The 27,480-nt window shown below is 33.5% G+C and overlaps 1 protein-coding gene across 1 annotated transcript in view; it reads right to left on the reverse strand.

Moving 5' to 3' along the window:
- LOC145330289 (sodium-dependent phosphate transport protein 1-like) overlaps positions 1 to 21,629 on the reverse strand; it is a 48,698-nt gene extending 27,069 nt beyond the window's left edge. The window contains exons 1-2 of the mRNA XM_080174929.1: positions 21,596 to 21,629; positions 2,060 to 2,143 (exon numbers count right to left, since the gene is read on the reverse strand). Of these exons, the coding sequence (XP_080031055.1) occupies positions 2,060 to 2,136 (77 nt within the window). The 5' untranslated portion in view covers positions 2,137 to 2,143; positions 21,596 to 21,629. The remainder of the gene's footprint in view (positions 1 to 2,059; positions 2,144 to 21,595) is intronic.
- Between the last annotated feature and the right edge of the window lie 5,851 nt (positions 21,630 to 27,480).

A 27,480-nucleotide genomic window follows, 5' to 3' on the forward strand; every position in this document is an offset into this window, starting at 1 on the left:
AGTATGTCCATTATTGTCCTTAAACATTATCTTGTATTTTAGAAGTTTTTCAACGAATTTACTTTTTTATTTTTTCATGACTTTTATACATTTACATTCTGATTATTCAGTTGTCATACAAGTGATAATGATTGTTGGTCCCCCCATTTCAGAGCTCGCCTTTAAGGATGTTGCCATCCTTGTTTTAAAATCCCAAAAAAACAAAATCACATTTTAAAACATTGAAAACGGAATTGGAATATTTCAAACTTTTTATTCCATTACTGTTTCCATTAACAATTAAACACAAGCCGCTACGCCCCTAGAGGCCTCTAGACAGGAATAACCAAGTTTTTATTTTTATTTTGAGGGGATTAAATTTGAGTCCACGTGTTAAATACCTCTTTACCTCCAACCTTAAATGTCTATGCCTCTAGGGGGGAGTTGTTTTAAAAAGAAAGGAGAACTATATCGGTTTGCGGTTAGCGAGATCATGCTGTACAAACAGACATCCTGTAACTTTTATTGAAAAATAGCTACAATGTCTTACTTGTTATTCAAGCCAGATGTGATTTTTACAATTTACAATTATATCGTTTCTTAGTTACATAAATACTAAGTTACATGTGAAAATTCTAATTATTTAAATTCTTTGTATTTTATAACATTGTTTTCAAATTACAAGTTTTTAAAGGCGAAGCCTTTCTATTAATAGGGTCGGTTATAGTACTTTCGTAAAGGATAGCTCTCAAAGTAAATTTAGACATGTTAGAATTGTCTTATCAATTTCAAACTTTGCATTATGATTCCTGAGTTTAGACAACAATTTTTATATGATGCAATTATCCTCTTCATCTGATTTTTTAAATTTAGTGTTTCTAGGACACATGTTAGAAGCGTCTAATTTTATAGTCTCGCTTTTATGAATTTTATGAATCTTATTTTTTTTGCAGCGAAGCACCTTTATAATATTATTGTTGGTTTGTACGATTGTCTTTTTACTTGTTAGTTTAAACAAGGTGAGTGGAGAAAGTATATAAAAAAATCAACATGTGACGTCATAAAAATGAGGGATTATTCATCTCTTTTTTAGGGGTTTTCTTTCCCACTTCTCCTCTCCTCATCCCTCATTTTTATGACGTCAGAATTTTTTTGAGCGACTTTTAACAAGTGAAGAAAATATTCAATAAATTTTTATGTTAAATCTAAAATTGTCATAATTAAAAAATGCCTCATGATTTTGATAACAACTTATCTGTACAAATATATGTATTTCCAAAAAACAAATGAAAATAACAAAAATTTCTCCTCGTTAACACCTAGCTAGCTTGCGAGAAAGGTTTTTGTAAGAAGCTTTTCATACAAACATACAGAGAGAGAATCTAATCTTTATTTATAATACAAAGTAGAATGATGTCTGTCCGTCCGTCTGTCCCTTAAGATCTCGGTAACCACTGAACCGATCGGATTCTACTCTTCATGTAATATACCTACTAGTCCTGTGGTGGTTTTAGGCTATTTTTTTGGGGACGGGGGGATAACCCCAACCCCCAACCCCCCCACCAATTTTTTAAAAATTATTTAAAATATTGGTGGAGTGGGGGCATCTCCAGGTAATAACAGATGTAATTATACCTCTTGAGGCAAAGCACCTAGAGGCTAGGAGTGAAGTGGAGTTGACCATCCCCCAATTTTAATTTTAGTTTTCAAAGAAAGAATAATATTTTTTAGAGGGTTAGGGGGGGGGGGTTATAAGGGCGATTTTTCATCGAAGGGTGGTGGTACCCTCCCCCAAAATAGTTATAAACCTTCCCAGGACATACACAGTAAAGGAGAATCATTCAGCGGTTAGCGAGATCATTCGGTACACACAGACAGACATCCTGTCACTTTTATATAAGGATGAAAGTGTAACTAGACAAAGTGTCTCAAAAATCAGACATGTGACGTCATATACATGAGGGAGATGAGAGGAGAAATGGGAAAGAAAATCCCAAAAGAGATGGATAAACCCTCATTTTTATGACGTCACATGGCTGATATTTGAGACACTTTGTCTAGTTACGATGACAGGACTGACCTGCAAGAATCTCTGCCACCAAGAGCAAACATATTGGCAACAAAGGCAACCAACGTAAACACATAGCGAGATTCCATTTTTTAAAATCTGTAAACAATGATTTCAAACTAATAAAACATAAATATCTACTTATAAAGTTTACGATGATCTACTACAATTTAAAAAATCTTCCCTATTAAGGAGAACCCGATCGGTTTAGCGGTTAGCGAGATCCTTCGGTACAAACAAACAGACAGACATTTATTATAAGGATTATTGGTACAAAATAAGAGATTGAAACAAGGATGACAACATTCATTGAATTGGAAGAATAAGCGCTTGTACACTAATACTTGTAGAGTGTAAAAACTGAATAAACAGAATATTTATGCATAAGTCTATACAAAATTGTAAGTAAATTTGTTTAATACATGATACTGTTCAAGGACATACTGACATTTCTAGGACTTGATTATAGAGATGCTTCGCTTGTAACATTGTACCTTGTTGTAATAGGAATTAGTATTTCAAAATTCAAATGAATAGGATAATTTTAACGTACAAATATTTGTTTAAAAAAATTAAAAATCAACTTGTTTTAATTAGACGTACGGACTTTTTGGTAACGATTATAGAGTTGCTGCGCTTTCTAAGTCGTACCTAACTGTTTAGAAATTATCATGAAAAGTTTTAAATCGATAGAACAATTCTAACCTGTTTTAATTAACAAGAAAAGCAAACCTTAACGTACGGTCCGACCCTAATAATAGAAATGCTTCGCTTATAAATGTTATAATTATAACTGAAGCAAGAATATAACTAAAATAGCTTGAAATTTATATGACTTAATCGGTCAATAAACAAAGAAGAAATAAAATTGGAACTAATCCTAACAGGTGGATTTGCCAGGGATCTAAAGGGATAAGACAATGGCCGATAAATTGAAGTACATTCCCAATGATTATACACAAATAATGGTTGAAACGTTTGAACACTGAAGTTATTAGTCAACCAACAAATCAAAATTCGATATAAGCCCTCAAAAATTTTAAGCCAACGAATTAGAAAATGTTATCATCAAACTTTGGGGACTAGTGTAATAAACAGCCAAATGATACCTCCCTCTCTGAGGTTAGGTCACTTACAAATTTACGCCAATTAAACCTAAAATCCTTCAGCAAATTATTTTTACACCATCGGCTTCGCCCCTAGCCTCTAGGGGCTTTGCCCCAAGAGGTGATCAAGAAAATAGCTTAAACCCACCACAGGACCAGTAGGTATATTCCCTGAAGAGTAGAATCCGATCGGTTCAGTGGTTACCGAGATCTTAAGGGACGGACAGACGGACAGACAGACAGACAGGCAGACGGACGGACAGACAGACATCATTCTACTTTGTATTATAGATTTCCTTATGCAGATTGTGGCTTCGCCCTAAGAAGAGCGGGGAAACCCTTACATTTAAACAAGTATGACAACATCCATAAAGAACGGTGAAACAAGAGCACGTGAACACTGTAGAGTGTCAAAACTTAATAAGCAGAATATTGATTAAAAAGTATTAAATAAATGAATATGAACTTGTTGCAAAATTGCTTAAGTACAACATTTTTTTTAAGGATATACTGACATTTTTAGGACGTGATTATAGTGATGCTTCGCTGAAAATATAGTAAATTATTGTCCCAAGGAATCATTGTTATACAAATCAGATGAATATGACAAATATATGATAAAAAAATTATGTCAAAATGTTGAAAATCAGCTTGTTTTAAATGGGCGAAAATTCAGTCAAAAACTTTAGTTTTTCTTTTACTATAACATTGAAAGGGTCGTAAAAGTTCTATTTAAAAATTATATGATGAAACAAGGATATATATATTCAGTAACTTCAATAAGCAAAATTTTATTTAAAATTCAAAAAAGTAACAATGATGACATCCATAAAAGCGAAGCTCTGAAACAATAGGACAAACTAACATTAACATTTGTATATCGGAATATAAATGTATTAAGAGTCGAAACAAAAAAGTAAGAAATTTGGTGAAAAACTGATAAAATACAGTATAATAATGGACATGGTGTGCTGCCACTTTTACCACTAGCAAAAATACAATCATTAAACTATATCATTGCTATTTCATTAAATTTTAATGTATTTTGTAACACTTTGACTTTTTCAAAGTATTTAACGTTCAACCCTTATTGAGACACAGGGATCTTAAGGGATAAGACAATGGATGATAAATTAATAAATTTAAGGTTATAAAACTAAATCAAACTTTCGGAGATTAAAATTAATGGTTGAAACGTTTGTTTTGTCTTAGTTTGAAACCAACCACAATCACAATCCAATTAAAGTAGCAACGAAATAAGAAACGGGGTTATAAGACATTGGGGGGGGGGGGGTAAAGTGGCGATTACCCCCCCCCCCCCCCCATTTAAAATTTACCCCTACCCTGGGGGTGCCGTAGGCACTTCCAACCATAAAGGAGGGGGTATTTTTAATACTAAATATTTAATAAAATTTAAATTACCCCCCCAAAAAAATTTTACCCCGGGGGGTAAATTTTTTTTTTTGGGGGGGGTAAACAAAATTTACCCCGGCCTACAGATTTCAGGAGGAGTAATTACCCCCCCCCCAAGCAAATTTTACCCCCGGGGTAAAAATTTTGGGGGAGGTAAAAAAAATTTGCGTTTGGGGGGTAGGGGTAATCGCCATTTTACCCCCCCCCCCCAAAAAAAAAGCGATTTACCCCCCCTTAAAAAAATTTTACCCCCCCCCCAAAAAAAAAGCTTGGACGTCTATGGTACTATTGTAATTTACAGTTCAATGTTCCCTCCATCCCTGATAGGACATCTGTTATATTGATTTACTACGAATACGATAGTAAAAAGGAATAGTTATTTCTTTCATCGTATTATAAACCGCTTTCCGCGGATATAGAATGTACAATTATAAGATTAAAACTAGTTTTTTAGCCCCGAGGTGCCTTCGGCACCTCGGGGCTAAAAAACTAGTTTTAATCTTATGATTATACATTTCTATATTCGTAGAAAGCTGGTTATAATACGATGCTAGATATAGTTTTTTTTCGTATGGATGAGAACCGGTTTCTATCCACCGGATTCGAATGAATACATTTTTATGAGAAAAAACAACTGTGGAACCCAGAAAGAGGTTTTATAGGACAAAATCCATAAAAGCAAAGCTCTAGAATCAGATAGTAGGACAAACGAACATAATCACTCCGAAATCACGTGAATAGGATAAAAATATCATACAAAAAATGTTGAGATTGCGCAGGTTCTAAATGGACGTGCGGATATTCTGGTAACGATTTTAGAGTTGTTACGCTTTCTAAATCGTACCTAACTCTTACAGGAATCAACTTCCGTTTAAAGTCGATAAGACAGTTCTAACATGCCTGAATAAGCACGGACGGATCATAATAATAGAAGCTTAGCTTAATGAAACATCTTCATAATTAAGTCTAAAATTAAAACTTTATTAAGCATTTAACAAATATTGGGAAAAATTTTCGAAATTTTTGTAGACTTGTTGATATTTTTAAAATGTGTTGTCACTTTACATTTGTCATTGTTCGTTTGTTGAAATATTTTTCTTCAAAAATTTCTTGATTTTATGTCTTTAAGACATATTGACATACCCGTGTTTGGGGCCTTACTAAGTTACAGTATGTATGTGTGTGTGTGTGTATGTGTATTTTCTATTTTGACGCTTTTTATTGCAGACTTTAGATACTTTTCCGAACATTTTATCCCTTTCTCTCTCTCCTCCCGCATTTTCTCATTGACTCCGTCCGTTCTCCGTTGTATTTTCTCCAGCTCTCGCTTTCTCTGTTTTTAAAAGCGAAGCTTTTTTATATTTAGGGTCGGTCCGTCCGTACGTCTGGAACAGATAGCTTCTTTCGTTAATTTAGGCATGTTAGAATCGATTTCAAACTTTGCATGCTGAATCCTGTAGTAGTAAGTTTAGAAAGCGTAGCAACTCTATAATTGTTACCAGAAAGTCCGCCCGTCCACTTAAAACATGTTGAATTTTAACTTTTTTTAACAATAAATATTAATGTGTTATAATTATCCGATTGTTCTGATTTGTGGAATACTGATTCCTATTTCAACAAAGCACAATCTTTAAAGCGAAGCATCTCTATAATCAAGTTCTAAAAATGTAGGCACGTCCTTAAAGTATCCAGTATTTAAGCAGTTTTGCAACAAATTTACTTACAATTTTGTTTATACTTATACATTCATATTCTGATTATTCAGTTCTGACACTCTACAAGTGTTTATGTTTGTTTGTCCTACCGTTTCAGAGCTTCGCTTTTATAGATGTTGTCATCCTTGAATTATCAAACCCCAGGAAGGGAGGGTACAATAGCAATGAAATATATATACAACGCCTATTTTCCTCATTTATAGAATTTCTGGAAAGGAATATTATATTGAATAATTAGGTGAAGATTAATTTATAATCCATTGGCTTAACCCTGTGCCATAACCTGAACATACATATCCTATTATATAAAGTAGTAAGCGTTTTTTGTCTGTCCCGAAGGATCTCGCTAACCGCTGAACCGATATGGTTCTCCTTTACAGTGAAGCTTCTTATAGGTCCTGGGAAGGTTTGAAACTATTTTTGGGGAGGGTGTCTTTACCCCCCTCCACTCCAAAAAGTATTTTTTACTCCTTTTAAAACTCAAATATAAAATGGGATGGAGTCGACTTTCCCCCCTCCTACCTTAAGTACCCCTAGAGGCTTCTAGGGGGCGTAGTCGCTAGTAAATCTATAATACAAAGAAGCTCGATGTCTGTCCGTCCCAGAAGATCTCAGAAACCACTGAACTGATTGGATTCTACTCTTCAGGGAATATACCTACTGGTCCTGTGGTGGTTTTAGGCTATTTTCTTTGGGGGTGGGACACCCCCAACCCCAATGCAACCAAAACAAAAAATTTCCACTATTTTCTTAGGCAGTTAATTTAAAACTAGTGGTTGCGCAGCACTAGAGGTACTTATTTTTTTAAAAATTTGTATTTGATTAATTTCCATGGTTATTTTCCTGCCTGAAAGTATAAATATTCAGGAAAATTGCAACTATTGGAAGGAAAAGGAGCTTTGCATCTGAATGCCACTTCAAAATACAAATGGTTTACCTTCTTAGTTGACTTTATTCTTCTATTATGAATAGTGCTTTGTTTTAAAGTGCTTGGCGAGCTATACTATACTTATTTTTAAAATCAAATTGAAAATTTGGCAAGTGGGGGAGGGGGGGGGGGTTAAATGCATAAGACAAACATATGAAAAACAACTTTACCCAGGGACAAGGAAATGTTATTCTGACAAACAATTCTACAGGAAAATTTACCCACAAACCCCTTCCCCTTTTTATCCCCTTCTTACCCACCCCTCTTCAATTACATAAAATGTACTTTCACCTCTAAAAGGTTTTGTGATTTTTTTTGTAGAATTGATTGTTAGAATAGCTACCCCTGACTTCACCCCCCTTCTCTTATTTCTAATCTATTTCAAAATAAAGGAGGTGGGGGCTTAAGTGCTTGACTAGGCACTTTTAGGGAAATTTACAGCAAAACTATATTTTTAATTTGGTTGTTTGCATATTGTAGGTTGATTAAATATTGAAAAGAATGTGTATATTTGTACTTTGTATATTGTATTTGTGTATTTGTATGAAGCAATATGTTGACATACAACCAATGGCTATGTTGTATGTGACTAGAAAACAATAGCGCAAGGGGGGAAGGGGAGTGTTTAATCGACCCATAAATTGTTTTTTGTTTCAAAAAGACTAAGTGATTTTTTAGGATGGATATTGGAAGGGATATATAAGAAGCTTCAATGTAACGGAGAACCATATCTCTTTAGCGGCTTGCGAGATCCTTCATTACAAACACACAGACATATACCCTTTTACTTTTATATAAGGACAGATATATTTTAATACTGAGTTTATGTGTGTAATTATGATTAACAGGAAGAAATGTATGGGGAAAATAAGCAATTAATTATATTTAAGAGTTTTCGCTGAAAGGCAATGAAAACCACATTTATACAGAAAATTTGAAGAAAATATTAAAGTGTTCATGGTATTCTAATTTAGAAAAAAATTAGTTTTAAGAAAAAAAGCATTTACTTGAAAATAAGGTTACCAGTACACCACAATGCAGTAAACATTCTTTAATCAATCACAAAAAATCGCCCCTAGAACTACAACTACTACCAAAATTCAAGAAACAAAAATTTAAAAATATTAGGGTTTATGATTGTTTATTACACAAATATCACAGTAGAGTTTTTATCTATGAAATGATATTTCATTGAGAAAAAAATAATTGTGAGAACCAGCGGAAATATTTTATTCCATATAAATTTTTTGTCTGCTAGAAATTGTATTAATTATTTTTATTGATTTTTGTCTGCAAGAATTATAACAAATTCAGCGGCAAATGCGCGCTATTCCCCAAAGTCCCAAAAATCTTCACGAACACTTTAAGCAGGTCCCCAAGGTTTGAGACTCCTAAAATATTCAATCCATTGTCCCCTCCCCTCCTCCCTGGGAATTTATGGAATGCAGTAGAGAAGCCTAAAGTACAAAGTAAAGTTTGCAGTTTATACTGAAGGAAAATTGGTTCAGGAAAATGGTTTCAAATAATCAGGGAGCAAGGGAGGGAGGGTGGGGATATTGAACTGTCAATTGCAATTGTACCAGAAGTTTTACAATAGCCTTTTCTTACCTGTTGTTGTAAAAATTTTAACTCCTGAGAAGGTTTATGATAATTTGGGGGAAGGGTACCACTTTAAGAATAATAGCTCATAGAAAAAAATGCCTACTTTTTCTTTATAGACTAAAATTTTAAATAGGGGGCCGTCTCACCCTTCCCCACACATCAACTACCTCTAGGGGAATCCAGGGGCATAGCCTATAGTATCAGGATGTATGTCTTTCTTTTTTACCGAAGGATCTCGCTATCCGATGAACCGATACAAGTGGGTAAAATGGAGTTAAGGAACGGGCTGGCTGCAAATGTTATCTATTTGTTAAACATGCCTTTAAGAGAATCTACACTAAAAAAACAGATATCTATCTTTTTTTTTAATCTATGAAATCTTAATCTAACTGACTCAGACTGACGGACGGACGGATCAACCCTAGTTATAGAGTAACTTGCGCTACTAAAAAGTAAGATATTTATAGAATCAATTGTCCTTTTAAAAAGTGAAGCTTTTCTATAATTAGGGTCGGACCGTCCGTCCGACCGTCCGTCTGGAACGGATAGCTTTTTTTAGTTAATTTAGGCATGTTAGAATTTTCCTACCGATTTCAAACTTTGCATGGTGATTTCTGTAGTAGTTAGGTACGATTTAGAAAGCGTAGCAACTCTATAATCGTTACCAGAATGTCCGTACGTCCATTTTAAACATGATGATTTTTAACTTTTTTGACATCAAATTTTTGTATGTTAGAATTATCCGGTTCATCTGATTTTTTTAATACTGATTCCAAGGATAACAAAGTATAATCAAGCATCTCTATAATCAAGTCCTAAAAACGTAAGTATGTCCTTAAACATTATCCTGTTTTTAAGCAGTTTTTCAACAAATTCACTTACAATTTTGATTCGACATTTATACATTTATGTTCTGATTTTTCAGTTCTGACACTCTACAAATGTTAATGTTCGTTAGTCCTACCGTTTTAGAGCTTCGCTTTTATGGATGTTGACGTCCTTGTTATTAATAAGAACACGAGAAATTTACATGAAGGGATAGTTTTAAATCAATTAGAAACAGTGATTGTAAAAGTCTCTAAAACAGGAAAAACTGCAATAATAATAAAAAGCCACATTTTACGACATGAACAAAAATGTCCAAAGACATCTGTTTTTTTTATAATAAAAATTAGGGCAGGGTATTATTCAAATTTTGAGAGGAATTACAAAAAATTTTTAGGGGCAACATTTTATGATTCTAGGGGGGGGGGGGATATTCTCAAAAAAATTTGGCTTTTCAAAGTTCTTTTGGGGGTGGGAGTCTTTATATCATAGAGGCAACGACATCCACCCCGTCCCCCCCCCCCCCCCAATGGACTTCGCTGTGGGAGAGTTATTCACTTTTTAAAACTCTGCTGGGAGGGGCCAGGAAAAAATGAAAGGAGATTCAATTCTTCAACGTTTACTTATGGCTGCTCTCATAGACGTCCAGAAGGGGACAGGAGGAGGTGTTTTACCCCCTAATTTTACTCCAAATCAAAATATAAAAAAAATACATCAGAATACCAACAACCTTTCTTAAACTTTTAAAACCCCTAATTTTGCCCAACCTCACAAAAAAAGCTTGTATGTCCTTGCCTGTACTGCATCCATAAATTTTCCACATTACAATACAACTTGTTTGTTAATCCTTATGAAAATTAATTTTTACGTAATTTTTTCCTAGACATAACTTTACTACATGTGCAACTTGTAAAACATGGGTACATTCCCTGAAACCCCAATTGGACCCCGGGGAGGGAGGGGACATTGGACTGAAATTATAATAGTAGCTCTCCCAAAAGTTTTGTTACAAAATAATTTCAAATATTTGAACCTATATGTATTAGAAACCTACCAAAAAATTATTGCAGCTTCGCGCCATAATTTAAATTCTTTCTTACAGCCGAATATGGGATTTTACAACACCCTTCTCCCCCCTTTAAAATACCTATATTTAACAAAAAATTTGGGGAGAATAACGAGAATAGTTATTTCTCGCATCGTATTATAAACGGCTTTCCGCGGATATAGAAAGTACAATTATGAGATTAAAACTAGTTTTTTTAGCCCCGTGGTGCCGAAGGCACCGGCTAAAAAACTGGTTTTAATCTTATGATTGTACATTTCTATATTCGTAGAAAGCTGGATATAATACGATGCTAGACATAGTTTTTTCGTATGGATGAGAACCGGTTCATATCCACCGGATTCGAATGAATACGAGAAAATAAGTTATTTTATTTATCTTTATTCTCTACAGCCCTTGAGTTGAATGCAGCATCTACACAGTCTGTGGCTATCGGCGGGCAAACATCATTCAACAGACCCATACAAACACATACATACACACGTAAACGCACTAGCAAAATAGATTCTTTAGATATATGTTTCATTATCATACTAGCAACTGCGCCCCTAGCATCTAGCTGATCCGTATTCAAAGAGCAAATGGTGGTTAGAAAAATAGCATGAAACCAAGACTAAAATCTAAAAAAATAATACCCTAAAACCGTCATGTGAAGCTTCCAAAAATGGAAAACTCATTTGGTTCAGTATTTATCTAAATCTCAAGGTTCAGACAAAAAAAACTTTATAGAATAAGATTATCATGAAGTTAAACACTTACATTTCCTGAAAGTCTCATAGGTTTTACATAAAATTACTAGTGCTATCACACAAAGTACCCTCTTAAGCTCTAAAAAAACCCCAACCCCCCTCATTTTTTAAAATGAATTTTAAAAAAAGCTGGGTCCTTTATTTCTTTACTAGCTGCTTCGCCTCTAGCCTCTAGGCGCTCTATATTCGAAGGAAGGGCACAAAAATAGCCTAAAACCATTCCCAGACTTTTTATGGAAATGTAATAGCCTAAAACCATCCTGGGACCTATCAGAACCATTTATTTAGGAGAACCAAATCGTTTCATCGGTTAGCGAGATCCTTAGCTACAGATAAAAAAAGCTTACTACTTTATATAATACTAGCAGCTTCGCCCCTAGCCTCTAGGGGCTTTGCCCCAAGAGGTTTGATCAAATCAATTTTTCGTATTTTAGATTTAAAAGAAAAAATTGGGGGGGGGGATTTTTTTTTCGGGGGGGGGGGGGGGGTTAGTCGACCCCACTATTTTAATTTTAGTTTTAAAAAGAAAAAAAAATATTATTTTTTTTTTTTTTGGGGGGGGGGGTATTTTTCATTTTTGGGGGGGTTAGGGGTGTCCCACCCCCCGAGAAAATAGTTATAAACCTTCCCGGGACCTATGAGAAGCTACCCTGTAAAGGAGAACCCAATCGGTTCAGCGGTTAGCGAGATCCTTCGCTACAAACAAACAGACAAACACACAAACAAACACACAAACAGACAGACATCGTTCTACTTTGTATTATAGATGATTACTTAAGGTTAGGTTATATTGCATACCGCGTAGTCTTGCAGGGCTAGGCATAGTAAGAAACAACCTTAATTCTTTTTTTAAATATGGGGGAGGGAAGATGTATGGAAGTTATCATGAAATCTTTCCATTTCTATAATTTTCTATTATTTTAGTTGAAAACAATTTAACAAGGATGACAACATCCATAAGTAACGAAGCGCAGAAATATCATTGTACTGACAAACCGTTAGTCAGATGTTCAGTATTATAACAAAGAAAAAAGAGAGTGGAATATGTCAAAACGCTAATAAAATCACGAAACCTTTAAAATGAATATGAATACTAATCTTTGAAAAGGCGAAGTTTATTTACAATTCAGATCGGTCCGTTCGTCTGTCCGTAAATTTTAGCATGTTAAATTTGGCCATTTGATTTCTAAATACGGTTCTTGAAGCGTAACAACTCTATAATCGTTACCAAAATAGGAATTCTGTGCGTCCTTTTAAAGCATGATGATTTCTTTACTTTTTGACTACATTTTTTGTATAACATACAGGGTGGGGCTCATAAATCCGGATTTTTTAAAGGGCCATAGCGTGAAAACTACTTGACCAATCAGGACGTTTGACCCCACTATAAAAAGCTTTAGACACTAGAAAAGACTAGAGCTCTCTATCTGAAATGACTTGGCCGTAGTACTCCAGCAAAGTGAAATGTGGCAAATTTTGAGATGTCAAAAACGCCAAAAATCGTGAAAATTTCTCAGGGACACACAAAACTTTAAAACTCATTTTAGAGTATAGGATGCGCTGACAACTCTAGCTGGAACTTCATGCAATTTCATAGCAGGTAAAGAACGTCGTTCTAGCTCAACTGTGGTCCAAATAAGTGCCTCCGTGTGTAAGGGTAGCTTGAAAGTTGGGTGGAAATTTGGATCCTGCGGCTACTCACGTTTCTAAGGAAATGTGGCCTCTCAGCAGCCCGATATTAATTTAATTGAGTTTTGGGCCTGGGGCTACTTTAAAGCATGCATCAATAGAGGTGCCCATTCAACAATGTACCTTGTAATAAGTGAAGCATCTGTATAAACAAGTATGTAAAATGTAAGTATGACCTCAAATAATATCCTGTTTATTAAGGTATAAGACAATAAAGTAAACTAATGTACATCCCCAATCACAGTGGCGTGCAAATCTCTTTCTTTGTCTAGGGGGGGGGGAGGGGTATTTTAAACATTTTACATAATTTCCCTCCCCCTCCCCTAAATCAAAGTGCCCCCGGAGGAGATGCATACCAAATTAAAAAAAGATCGTTTAAAGGATGTGCGGTGGGTTACTTGATTATGGGCCATCTAATACCTATCCCTTCCCCCAACTTTTCACCCCTATCTCTTCTCCCCCATCTCTTTTCCCCTTCCTGCAATGAGATGGGAGCTAAAATGCATCTTGTAAAAACATCCATATTGAGAAAAATTAAAGGTCCGATGGAAATATACATTGTAATTTTCAACCCGCTCAGCAAAGATATCCAATAATCATAATCTGAGTGAATCAGTGCAAGGAATATTAAAAAATCAACACATTGATGATAATTAGAATTTATATTTACATAAGTTACAATCATTAGAATTTGTATTTACAAAGTTATAATCATTATCCTATTATATAAAGTAGCTTGATGTCTGTCCGTCTGTCTGTCAGTCTGAAGCTTAAGATCTCAGTAACCGCTGAACCGATTGGGCTCTCCTCTTCAGGGATTATATCTACTGGTCCTGTGATGGTTTTAAGCTATTTTCCTGGGGGGTGGGACACCCCCAACCCCCCAAAAAACTAAAATAACCACCCCCCCCAAAATTTTTTTTTTACATTTTTTGTAAAATCTCAGTAACTGCTGAACAAATTGGGCTGTACTCTTCTGGGAATATACCTACTGGTCCTCTGGTGGTTTTAGGCTATTTTCTAGGAGGGTGGGACACCCCAACCCCCCTAAAAATAAAAAAATCCCTATTTCCAAATTTTTATTTTATTTTTATTTTTGTAAACAAAAACCAGTAATTGGTTTGGGGGAACCCCACTGCATCATGGGGCGAAGCCCCCATGAATCCCCCCCCCCCAAAAAAAAAAAAAAAAAAATTTCACCAAAAATTTTTTTTGGGCTTTTTGTAACTTTTAAAAATTGACATCTTTAAAGTTGTTGCAATTATAGGTATTAAATAAAATTTACAGAGTAGAGTTTTCAAATTAAATAAATAAAAAGTAGAGTTTTCAATTTTTGTGTATATGTGGTCCAATCAGTGGGACTATCAGAGCTTGCGCCGCATACAGGGTACTCGCTTATGCTCACCCCGTTCGAGATATACGGTGAACAACCTGGGTTTAATTTTTACGAATTGAAATTTTTGTGCATTTAAATAAAAAAATCCCTATTTCCAAATTTTTATTTTATTTTTATTTTTGTAAACAAAAACCAGTAATTGGGTTGGGGGAACCCCACTGCATCATGGGGCGAAGCCCCCATGAATCCCCCCCCCCCAAAAAAAAAAAAAAAATTTCACCAAAAATTTTTTTTGGGCTTTTTGTAACTTTTAAAAATTGACATCTTTAAAGTTGTTGCAATTATAGGTATTAAATAAAATTTACAGAGTAGAGTTTTCAATTTTTGTGTATATGTGGTCCAATCAGTGGGACTATCAGAGCTTGCGCCGCATACAGGGTACTCGCTTATGCTCACCCCGTTCGAGATATACGGCGCACAACCTGGGTTTAATTTTACCAAAGAGTAATTCGGCAAAGAATAACTTTTTTGAAAATATAACTATAAAATTATTCTGGAGGGTTGACTTTCCATTACCACATGGGGCGAAGCCCCTAGTAATTTAACAAAGTAATACTCATTAGAATTTATATTTACAAGAGTAATCACATAATAGTACAAATGGGGGTTTACAGTAAACAAACTTAAACCAAAATAAAGAGAGCATGTGTACGGTTTCATCCTCATACTTCCTGGCCACTGTGGGCTACAATTGAATCAAGACAAAAGTAAGTGCCGAGCCCTGGGACCTATGTAGGGTGAAAATATACATAAATCCTTGATGATTCCATGTGGAGACAAAATATTTTAGCGGGGTCTTTTAGTTTTTTTTCAATTTAAAGTTCTGAAAAAAAATTGAAAAAAATATGAAAATCTTTAATAAAAAACAAACAAAAAATAATTTTTAATATTTTTTTTTATTTAAAGATACAAACAACTTACTATAAGCTTTAAAAAAATCACAATTTTCAAATTTAGACTTTCAATATAAAGATTTGTAGAAAAAACCTAACAACAAATTCTAACATATTTCTGATCAACATAGCAATAAAACGTCTTTTGCAAAATCTTTATCATCAAAAATAAATAGCACTTACTAAAGACTTTTTTTCATTTAAACTTATACTTTTCACATTAATTAACTTTAAAGATTGATTTTTTTAAAAAGAAAGGTTGCGTGATTTTTTTATTCATAATTAATTGCCTAATTTGGAGATTCAGATAAAAAACCTTACTGTTTTATATCATTGTCTACTCTACTAGCAGCGTCTACGCCTCTAGAGGCATATAGGGACCCTTAGGTTGGGGGGGAAGATGAACCCCCCCTTACAATTACATTTTTTTTTAATGAAAAAGTTTATAACATTTATTTTGGAGAGTTAATTCTCTTGGGATAGTGATGGTACTCTTCCCCAAAATAGTAATAAACCTTACCAGGACATATAAGAAGCTACCATGTAAAGGAGAACCATATTGGTTCAGTGGTTAGTGAGATCCCTTGGTGCACAAAGACTCACATAGAACGTGTTACTTTATTATAAAGATACATATACACAAAAACTCTACAATCAGAGTATGTCTGTTTGTTCATCTGTCTGTATAAAAACATTAGAGAATATATTTATTTGGTACTAGCGGCTACGCCCCTAGAGGCCTTTAGGGGCACTTGAGAAGGGAAGAAGTGGTTGAATTCTACAACTAGATTTTTATTTTAGACTTAAAAAGAAAAAGTTATTTTTTGTGTGTGAAATGGGGTCCTTTTTTAGGGGTTGATTTCTCCTAGGATGGTGGAGGTACCCTCCCAAAATAAGTTATAAACCTTCCAAGAACCAATGAGAAGCTACATGGAAAAAAAAGAACCATTGATCATTGTTAATTACTATTCAGGGATCTAAAGGGATAAGACAATGACCGCTAAATTGATTTACATTCCCAAATATGATACATGGATAACCCTTCTGTATGTTTCAGTTAATGGTTGAAATGTTGGGCACTTAATTTAATAATCCAACCAAACAAAAATCGCAACAGGTCCCCTAAGTAGTTAAGCCAACGAATAACAAATTCCTATATTAAACTATGGGGACTAGCTAGTTTCTTTATTTGTATTCTTTTAAACTTAAGAGCTTCACTAATTATGGATGTTGTCTTTTTCCCTTGTTAAATCCAATTACCTAATTCTGGATATTCTTTGAGGTTGATAATTACAATTATATTTTATTAAATGGAAAAAGAACAATTTAATCATAATTCAAGATAAAAATTATTTTATCACTAGCGGTTTTGCCCTTAGAGGCATCTAGGGGCCCTTGATAAGTGGGGGGAAGTTGGCCCCTTCCCTACTTTCAGTTTTAGTATGTAAAAGAAAAAGTTTTTTTTAAATGTTGGGTAGGAACTAATTTTTTCTAAACTCAAAACTTCTCAGGACCATGAAAAACTTGAACCAAGAAGAACTATATCAGTTAAGCGGTTACAAAAAATCTTCGTTACCGACAGACACCCTCACACTCACACACACACACACACACACACACAAACAGACAGACACAGAAACTGTTACTTTTATATAAGGATTAATAGACACTAAACTACTCCTTAATATGTTGATCCTATTATCAGTCTAAAAGATAGGTCAATAAAGAAGAACCAAATTGGTCCAGCGGTTAGCAAGAACTTTAGGCACAGACAGAAAAAAACACACGGACATCCTATCTTTTTTATATAGGGATATAACTTTTAAACGATAGGAAATTTTTTTTTTTCCAGATGATATTTCTCTCCCTGCTTTAAAGCACTATTTATGATACAAAATAGATTGATGTCTGTTTGTCCATCTTTCTGATGCTTAAGAACTAATATGGTTCTTTTTTTACTTTACTATGTAGCTTCTCATTAGTCCTTGGAAGGTTTATAACTTTTTTTGAGAAAGAGAAGAGAAATCGCCCCTTAAAAAAGGACCACAACACACAAAAAAACCTTTTTCTTTTTAAGCCTAAAATAAAAATATAGTTGTTGAATTCAACCCCTTCTTCACCTCTTAAGTGCCCCTAAAGGCCTCTAAGGGCGTAGCCGCTATAGCAAAATAAATATATTCTGTATTGTTTTTATACAGACGGATGAACAAACAGACATACTCTGATTGTAGAGTTTCTGTGTATATATGTATCTTTATAATAAAGTAACAGGTTCTTGTGAGTCTTTGTGAACTATGGTTCTCCTTTACATGGTAGCTTTTCATATGTCCTGGTAAGGTTTATAACTATTTTAAGAAAGGGTACCACCACTATTCCAAGAGAATTAACTCTCCAAAATAAATGTTTTTGACTTATTCATTAAAAAAACTGTAATTGTAAGGGAGGTTCGACTTCCCCCCCAACCCAAGGGCCTCATATGCCTCTAGAGGCGTAGCCGCTGCTAGAAGATTATCCATTAATATAAAGTAGTAAAGTTTTTTATCTGAATCTCAAAATTAGGCAATTAATTATAAATAAAAAAAATCACGCAACCTTTCTTATAAAAAAAATCAATCTTTAAAGTTAAATAATGTGAAAAGTATAAGTTTAAATGAAAAAAAGTCTTTAGTAAGTGTTATTTATTTTTGATGATAAAGATTTTGCAAAAGACGTTTTATTGCTATGTTGATCAGAAATATGTTAGAATTTGTTGTTAGGTTTTTTCTACAAATCTTTATATTGAAAGTCTAAATTTGAAAATTGTGATTTTTTTAAAGCTTATAGTATTTATATAAGTTGTTTGTATCTTTAAATAAAAAAAAATATTACAAATCAATTTTGTTTGTTTTTTATTCAAGGTTTTCATATTTTTTTCAATTTTTTTTCAGAACTTTAAATTGAAAAAAAACCAAAAGACCCCGCTAAAATATTTTGTCTCCACATGGAATCATCAAGGATTTATGTATATTTTCACCCTACATAGGTCCCAGGGCTTGGCACTTACTTTTGTCTTGAATCAATTGTAGCCCACAGTGTGGCAGGACCAATAACAAAAAGACTGCAATAGTCTGGCCCCCCCAGGGGAAGGAGATTTAGACTATCCTCCAGACCAGCAGCAAACAAAACTCTAGGGTGTTTGCTCGGGCCTGCCCAGTTAAACTGCATGCATACACTCGCCATGTTTAATTTTAAGTTTGCAACTAGTGATCACTTTTGAATTAAAATGAAGAAAAAAATACCTCTCCTAGGGTATGTATGTAGACTTTTGAGTTAGCTCTTTGAATTAGAAAAAGAATAGGGCCTTTAATTTGAGTGTATATGGTGAAAAAAAAACGAGATCTGAGAAAAAAAGGAAATGGCATTTTTTAAAATTAAAAGAGGGAGAATATTTGAAATATTGATTAATTTTAATTTAATTTTTATGATTGAACTAATACCAAAAAAGATAATGGGTGATTAACAAAAAATTATGACTATCTAAATCTAAAAATCTTTAAAATCTAGGAATTTATCTAACACACCAAGAAACATAAGAATCTTCACTACACTTAAAATAATTTTAATATAATTTTTATGGCTGAACTAATTCCAAATAAAGATAATGGGTGATTAAAAATAAATTATAACTATTTAAATATAAAAATCCTAAAAATCTGGGTATCAACCTAGCACAGCAGCAGTACAAGTTGCTGCTTTCCAACAACCCCAAAATTCATCATACCTGACCACCCCAACCTTGCCATCACCAGAAATGCTTATCTTAGCTGATGAACACATACCTTCGGGTCTAGGTAGTCATGTGGCTGCCTCCCAACCCTCAGAGTTGAGTCAGGCAGTTTTGAACAACTATAATTCCTGCTGGAGTACCAGCACAGCCACGTTTTAAAATTAAACCTGGTAGCTTCTGCCATTGTATGCCTCCTGTCACACCTATCACATAGTATATAGTGGCATGAATACATATTTTTCTTTTTTTTTCTTCCTGGGCATTAAAAGGCCTGAACTTAACTGTGTTGCCAGTGATTGTCCCCTTCCCAGTGGGTTATAGCACATCTAGCTTAATCTTATTCACACAGCTTTTTGTTAATATATAAGCTGAGATGTAGGTGACAGGTCAGGCTCAGGCAATCTTTAAGTTCTGCCCATTTAAAGCTTTTTATCTGCCTCTCAGAAATTTGGTGCGGGTGTTGTGGCTATACCCGCCCTGCCAGTTATGGTAAATGAGGCGGGTTCTCTGTGTGATTGTAGCAAGGTATTTGTGACAGGTTTTCAGAGGCAACAGGCAACTAGGCCGCCCAAACACAGTGCTGCACAGTTTGTGGAATGTATTACACCCAACCTCAATTAAAATTATGTCACAAATACCTTTGGATGAGTGATACTTCCATCAGATGGACCTGTTCACAAATCTTTATTTAATGCTAGGTATTTTGGTAGAAAAATACTTCTGCTAGGTAACTCCATCCTAATTTGAGAGCAGCCAGTCCAGTCGAAGAAAGAAATTAAATAAGATCCACAAGTTTATAAAAAATAGACGCTATTGCCCTCACTCACATAAAACAAAAGCTTAAATAATCCAAGTAGTCAAAGAAGACAAATCACATGATATACTGAAAGTAAATTTTATGTAGTATTTGTAAATAATTTTCTAATTTTATATTTTCAACAATTTGTATTTGTGATCTTATGTTACTTAACTAATTAAAAACCAATAAATTACGTAATAATAATAAAACATCCTAGCCTAAAAAAAGAAAATAAAAAAACAATGTATAGATTAGGTAGGCATATGTTAATATAACAATATTCACTAATAAATTTAAGACAGACAAAGGTTAGACAATTAAAAACCTGGGAGAATAATTGAAATAAATATTGATTAATTTTGAAATAATTTTAATGATTGACCTAATACCAAGATAATGGGTGGGGCACCAGGTGTTGCCCAACTGATGTCTGCAGTCTGCCTTGTCAGTCCCAGTCTAGTGCCCTCTACAACATCTGTCTCCTTCACTGCCACCGGTCCCTGAAACCTGCAAAAAAAAATCAACTGGTTGGGGCCCCATCTCAAGGGGGGGGCTCATGTTTCGGGCCAGCACACCAAAGATCTCCATCCAAATTCTCAATGTTGGCAGGGTCAAAGTCAAGTGGGTGGTCATTTACAAGTGCCCACACATAGACTCCACAATTGCATCCATCCATCTCAGGCTGTCGTGCTCTCTTCAAAGGTGCATGGGTTACAGTTACCTGAGGGTGGTAACCCACCTGTTTCAGGTTTGAGACCAAAGCTGGATCTTTAAATGTGTAGCTATTGGCGTTGCCGTAACCGTAGCTGTAGCTGTAGCCGTAGTCGTCGCCACAGTGCTGCTAATAAAACATGGATTTTTAAATGATTTTACAGAAGTGCAATGCCGGCTATCCTAGAATTATGGATATCTAAAATCTTTTATGGCCCACCTAAAAATAAATTATTTTCATCAAAGAAATGAAATTATATTTTATACAAAATTATTATTTTAATAACACATTTTAAATGTTTGTAATATTTACATATTATTAAGGGCAAGATCCAATGTAGTTGGTACTATGGCTGGTATGGCCTTTATTGTGCCGGAGCACAGCAAAGCACGACATTGCATGCCCGGCCAATTGCCCAGCACGGCTGGACAGACAGCCACTACACACAAGACAAAGGGAGAGTCCAATAAATATTATATAAATAAAGAAATACATTCGATTACTAAAATTTAAAAAATGTAATCATATTCCAACCATATCAATAATATTGCAGTAATAAATCCCCAAAAGAATTTAATTTAATTTTAGTATATTTATAGTTTTATCATATTTTTTTTTTTTTTTTTTTTTTATAAAAAAATATTTATTTAATAAAAGAACAAAAAAAAAACTTTTATATTTTATCAAGATTTAGTTGATGGTCCAGGTTCAGTCTCCATCTTTTCTTCATGTTTGAATGTCTTCACAGTCTTTTGTTGGTATTTTCTATTTTCTTCTTTTTTGCGGTCATATGGTTTCTTCTTATTGGTATCATTGCTGCTGCTGTTAGCATTATTAATGATGGTCAACGAACATTTCGTTATATTAAAGTTGTTTGTTGACATGTTATATCTCTTGTAGAAGTGAATCAAGCAATATTAGCTTGGTCGTTTTATCATATTAATTTCCTAAAAACTGTCTCTTTATGTAACACAGGCAACATACTTTATTAGTATTACCCAATACCCATACTTATATATTTATAATTTACTTTTATTTTATTATTTATAAAAACCACAATTAAAATATTTTTATGATAGTTTTAAAATAAAATATTCCATGCCCGTACAATTATTTATACATTCATTTAACAATTATAATTTACGTTTTCAATGGTTTTACATTAAAATTATCAAAAGTAGCTGTCTTTGTGGCTTTAGCAACGCTTTAGCCACACTAACGGTTTGTAGCTTCTTTTAGCGTGTCCAACCACGACTACGACTACGACTACAACTACGACTACGCGTTGCCAATATGATTTAAAGATCGTATTTTTTTTGTGGCCACGGCAACGCGTGGTTAATATGATTTAAAGATCACTATTAGGTTGGTGGCTGTAACTCTGACTATGACTACGGCAACGGCTACGCTTTTAAAGATCCAGCTCAGAGTGCTGATTGCTGTCTTAGCACTCTCCAAGCTCTTGGCATCCCCAATACTGTCAAATTAAAAGCCATCCTCTTGATCAACATATTACACCATACTCCAGTGGTATGTCCTGCTGTTGGGATACTTGTGGGGAATACACTGCGAATTTTTAAAGAAAAAAAGTTGACCCTTAAAATTCCACCTTGAAGTGATACTTTTCTAATAGTTTATAGTCCACTAAGTCGTAAGCAGTAAAAATTAAAATCCATTAAGTCCCTTCTAACGAGATATTGGCAACTTTTTGCACACATTTTCGCAAACGGCAATTATTTCCTTTATTTGGAGTTTTGGTTAATAACATTTTCATAAAAGTTTTCAGTAATAATCATTTAAGATCCATTGTTGAGAAGAAATGACTGAAAAAGTGTGTTTCCATGCAAAATAAGCTTAAAATCTAATGATTTTAAAAATTAGCGATTTAATAGTAAAAAAAAAATATTTTTAACTTTTTGATAGCCTGAATATGTTTAATTTAGTTTTTTTTATATAATCTATTCTTTAAAAAGACAGGCATATTCTTTCAGATTTGAAAAAAATTTAAAAAATTAAAAATCGGAATTAATCAAAATTAATCTATAGCCTTTAAAAAATACTTTTGATATTTTTAACCTATATAATCAATAAAATCAATGGAAAATAAAATATTTTTATAAAACAAACTTTTGGAAAAGGTTTAAGATAACTTCATAAAAGTAGCATTTAAGTAGAATATTTTTCTTGTCTTTTAAAAAAATGCAAATTAAACATAGTTAACGATTATTTAATTAGCAAGAATGGTAATAAAATATTTCAATAACTGCTTAAACCTTTTTGTGGCCATGTTATTTACTTAAACAGAAAATCTATTTTGTCAGAATTATAAAAATAATGAAGTATTTTCAAAAAAGCTTGCAAAATAAACGTAATTTTATCAAACTTCCCCACAGTTTATAGAGGGTATTGTTGTAAAATGTTAATTATCAAAATAAAATCTTCAATTTACAATGTTTATAACACCTAAAAGTAAATTCTAAGCAAAATTAGATTTATTTCCTAGATTTAGAGTAGCTGCGCTACTTAAAAAAACATCTAGTATTAAAACCAATCAGCTGATCAAATTGCTATAGACATTATTTGTTGGGTTGTTATTAACTGAAACATTTATTTTCTTTTTAATTCTAAAACGATGCTTGCCATGCTAAAAACGCTACGCCCCCAGCAATCATTATGGGCACTAGAATTTAATCTCCTCTATTTTTTTAATTTAAGTTTTACAAAAAAAACAAGGACCACATCTGTTCAGCGGATACCGAGTTCCTTTCCTAGAGACAGATATACATACATCCCGTTATTTCCATATAAGGACTAGCTACGTACCCTTAAATCCTCTAGGGACACTTGGGGATAGGAAGGGGAGGGAGGGGGGGGGGGGGGTGGAGAGTCGCAACTACACTTAAGATCATATTTTTTCAAAAATTTTAGAGGGTTATTTTTTGTTAGGAGCAATTTTTATATTGTGGAGGTACCCTTTCCCAAAATAGTTATAAACATGGCCAGGACATATGTATATAAAGCTTTAATGTAAAGAAAAACCATATCTGTCTAGCAGTTAGTGAGATCCTTTGAGACAAATAGATAAATAGACATCATGTTACTGTTATATAAGGATAAAAATCAAAGACACCCAAGCTTTTTTGGGATTCAAATTAAAAAAAGAGTTATGCGACAGGTTTGTGGGTAAAATGATGCACGGAGTATCAAAATGCAGTTTCACACTAACTTGAAACTTATATTGTGGGATCAGAACAAAAATTTTAGTATTATTTTTTTATGAACATTCTCCTTATTAATATTTTTGACAAACTGAATTTGTGATATATTTTTATTCATGAAAGTACCCCCTAGCAAAAATTTCAGAACAAACTAACATGCTAAAATTTATTGGGTTATACTTTGATCATTGTCAAAATAAAACATTTATGACAACAACCATTAGTAGCAAAGCACAAAAAATCTTGTAATGGTCAAATGCACAAAGTGAGAGCAGATGTTAAGTTTTCTTAACAAATACAAATGAGAGGAGAGAATATGTAATATGTCTTTTGAAGCATGACCAACAGACAGACAAAAAGGCATTGTAAAGAATAAATGTCAAAAGAATCTTCACTGAATATTTCAGCTGTCTCCAATAAGACCTAAGAAAATTACATTTTCCCCTTAGTGTTACGGACTAACTAACACACAGAAAAAGTGAATTATAGAGTAGCTTCACCACTAAAGATTTGATTCTGAATAGTATTAGCTCAAACACCCCCTCACTCCCAAACAAAGCAGCTTCACATTGCTGAAATCTAATATGAATTATCATAAACATTAACAGTCTTTTTAAAGAAGATTGTAATTATAGAGTAGCAGCACTTAACTACTTAACTATAATTAAAGAAGAAAGTTATTTGTAGATACAAATTTATTTAAATATGCTCTGATGAAAATTCAATTGTAGCTCTCAGTAGAAAATAAAATATTAATAAAAAATAAAATAAAGGCAGCCGTTAGTAATATTTAAGTAAAAAAGGACCTAAAAACAAAGGTTGTTAAATAAAAGGATGAAGAAAGCGAAAATTTACTTTGACTCACTTATAGTCGGAAATTTATTATCAAACAGGGGACATACACAGATATTTTAAGACCTCTAGCTCTAATAGCGGCTCAGATAATAGGGGAGGGGGCGTCGAACACCACCCCCTCACCCCCGACCGATAAAGATGCGGCAAGGGGCCCGACTGTTAAGAATTAAGTAAATTATACAATATGACATTTAGTCAAATTTCAAACAAATATTTTTTCATTAATTCATTTATAAAAATCAATATTATAAATATGAACTCACAGAGAGACGTTGTATGTTATCATAATACATTTAGTCTGCTATGTATAACAAAACAATTTTTTTTCTTCTTTCATTGCAGGGATGATTCTGGTACAAAAAAAAACAAAAAAAAATAAATTATTTTTAATTTAATTTGATATTACCGTACAATATTTTTTTATATACATAATTTAAGAAATATATTCATAACATCTTCACCTGTCATAAAGACGACATATAAAATCAACATCCTGATAAGGATATTAAAGTTTATGTTAAAAATTTTCAAATTCATTTTATGCTTAAGAAGGAACGAGAAGGAATTGAATCTCAACATTAACTTGTTATTTTGCTTGTATATTTATCATATTTGTTTACAGTTTATTGGTAAAGTTTGGTAATACTTTATTTCGAGTCTATCATGCAGTGAATAATTGCCAGAATATGTTTTCCTTAATGTTTGGGGATGCAGGACTATGGAATTTAGTGAGGTAGTGGTTATTAGGTTGAATAAGAAGGTTGCAATTGGACTGCAATTTGACAGGTAAAGCCAATGATATAGAATAGCTGAGCATTAGTAGAGTGAGAAAAAAAAACTAACAAATTGTGTACCTGGCTTTATCCTACTTATCTCTGCCCAGTGGGACTGGATAATTGCCTCCACTGATTTTCCAGGTGTAGAAAACTATGCTGGGGACAGGATGGTGAATCCTAAAATGGTGGGTCCGGCTCTCTGGCATATCTCAATTTTGGCGAACTTAAAATTTTGCAACGCCTTAGTAGAAACAAAATTAATTTATATTTAGAATATATACATTCTGTATTAAAAAGCAATTAAAATTATCAAGAAATTTAATTTTGTATAACAAAAATATCAATTTGATTTTAAAAATTAGCGATGACATCGCAGACAACTTCGTATGAAACTAATGTAAAATTCGAGTTACTTCTAGGATGTCATGACACTTTTTTTTAGTAGCGAAGCTACTCTATTTCCAAAATGTCCATCTATACTTAACTTTGTCATAAATGGAGTAGGGGAAAGGTGATTTTCTCAGCTACTATTCAAGATAGACACCTGAAACTTCTTGACACCATTCATATAATCATTTTTGAAAACAATGGCAGTTGTAGGTAGCTTTACCCCTTCCTTTTTTGAGTGGGGAGGAGGGGGACGGGCATTGAACGCTTCCTTTAACCTTTTATATCATCCTCTATTACAGCAAGAAGGTTGTGTGCATATTCCCTGGTTGTTAAAAAATTTCCGACCGTAAGTCGTTACCTTGATAAAACAAACAAATAAACTATTAGGAAACCATTGTTTTAGAGTTCCTCAGGTGTTTTCTAATTTTATGTGTGAGAGTCCACATCTCCATCCTTGGGGTTACAGGATGCGAACAAACAAGGCAGGATCATGCAGGTGAAGAACAAAAATATTTTTTTTTACTTAAACAAAGCTTTTTACATTACCAATATATTAAAAGATCCTATAGTAGTCCATATCAATTTAAAATATAGGGTTTAAAGTCATTTTCAGGGTTTGGGTATGACCTGCATAAAACTTTAAATGGCTCCTATGAAAGCACTTTTAGACTAAGATAATTTTATTTTTAAACTCCAAGCTTAAACTAACATGTTAATATGACATATTAAAATGTCATAAAAATCTGCCGCTATTTTCCCACCAACCGCTAACTGCAGTGGCAGACAGCTTCCAAGTACACCACTGAAGTTTATATTTTGAGAATTCTAATACAAAATAAACTTTTTTTTTGGAAAAATTGCTCTTCTACCCTCAAAAATAAAGAAAACTACAGCAGCTTAAAATCTTTAAAAAGGGCCTAACAAGGATGACACCATCCATAAGTAGCGTGGCACAAAAATCGTGGATGGGAATACATACAAATAGAATGAAAGAGTAATCTTTAAAATCAAGAAAAGATTCACTGGAAAAAATAAACACAAAACCTTATTTTATTTTCTATAATGATTGACATACCAACGGCCAAAGTAAATTATATGCTGGATTTAATTTAGATATCAATAACTAAAAAAGATTTGAAAATCGGACCATAAACACCAAAGTTATGGTGAAAAATTTGAAAAATACAAATATAGCCTAAAACCTGCTAAAAAGCAGTCCGACCGCTATGAATGTGTTAAGATTATTATGCTCGTTAGTGTTGGGAATGTTGACAAAAAGTTTCAGCCTTCTATCTGTCATAGGAGCCGAGAAAATCACGTTCCCCCCACTTTGTCTCCAACTGAAATACGGACATTTTGAATTATAGAGTAGCTTCGATACTAAAAGGGTAGGAAATACAGAAATTCTTTATAAAACAAACACTCTTTTAGACGGACTAAAAGACATTTTAAATTATAGAGTAAATTGCAAACAAATAAAAGATTCATTTTTCAGCTCAATTTGTTCCTGCAAACATTTAAAAAAAAGCCTTTCT

Source organism: Acartia tonsa, chromosome 10 (assembly GCF_053477335.1).
Source record: "Acartia tonsa isolate MP-2025a chromosome 10, ASM5347733v1, whole genome shotgun sequence".
Taxonomy (NCBI): domain Eukaryota; kingdom Metazoa; phylum Arthropoda; class Copepoda; order Calanoida; family Acartiidae; genus Acartia; species Acartia tonsa.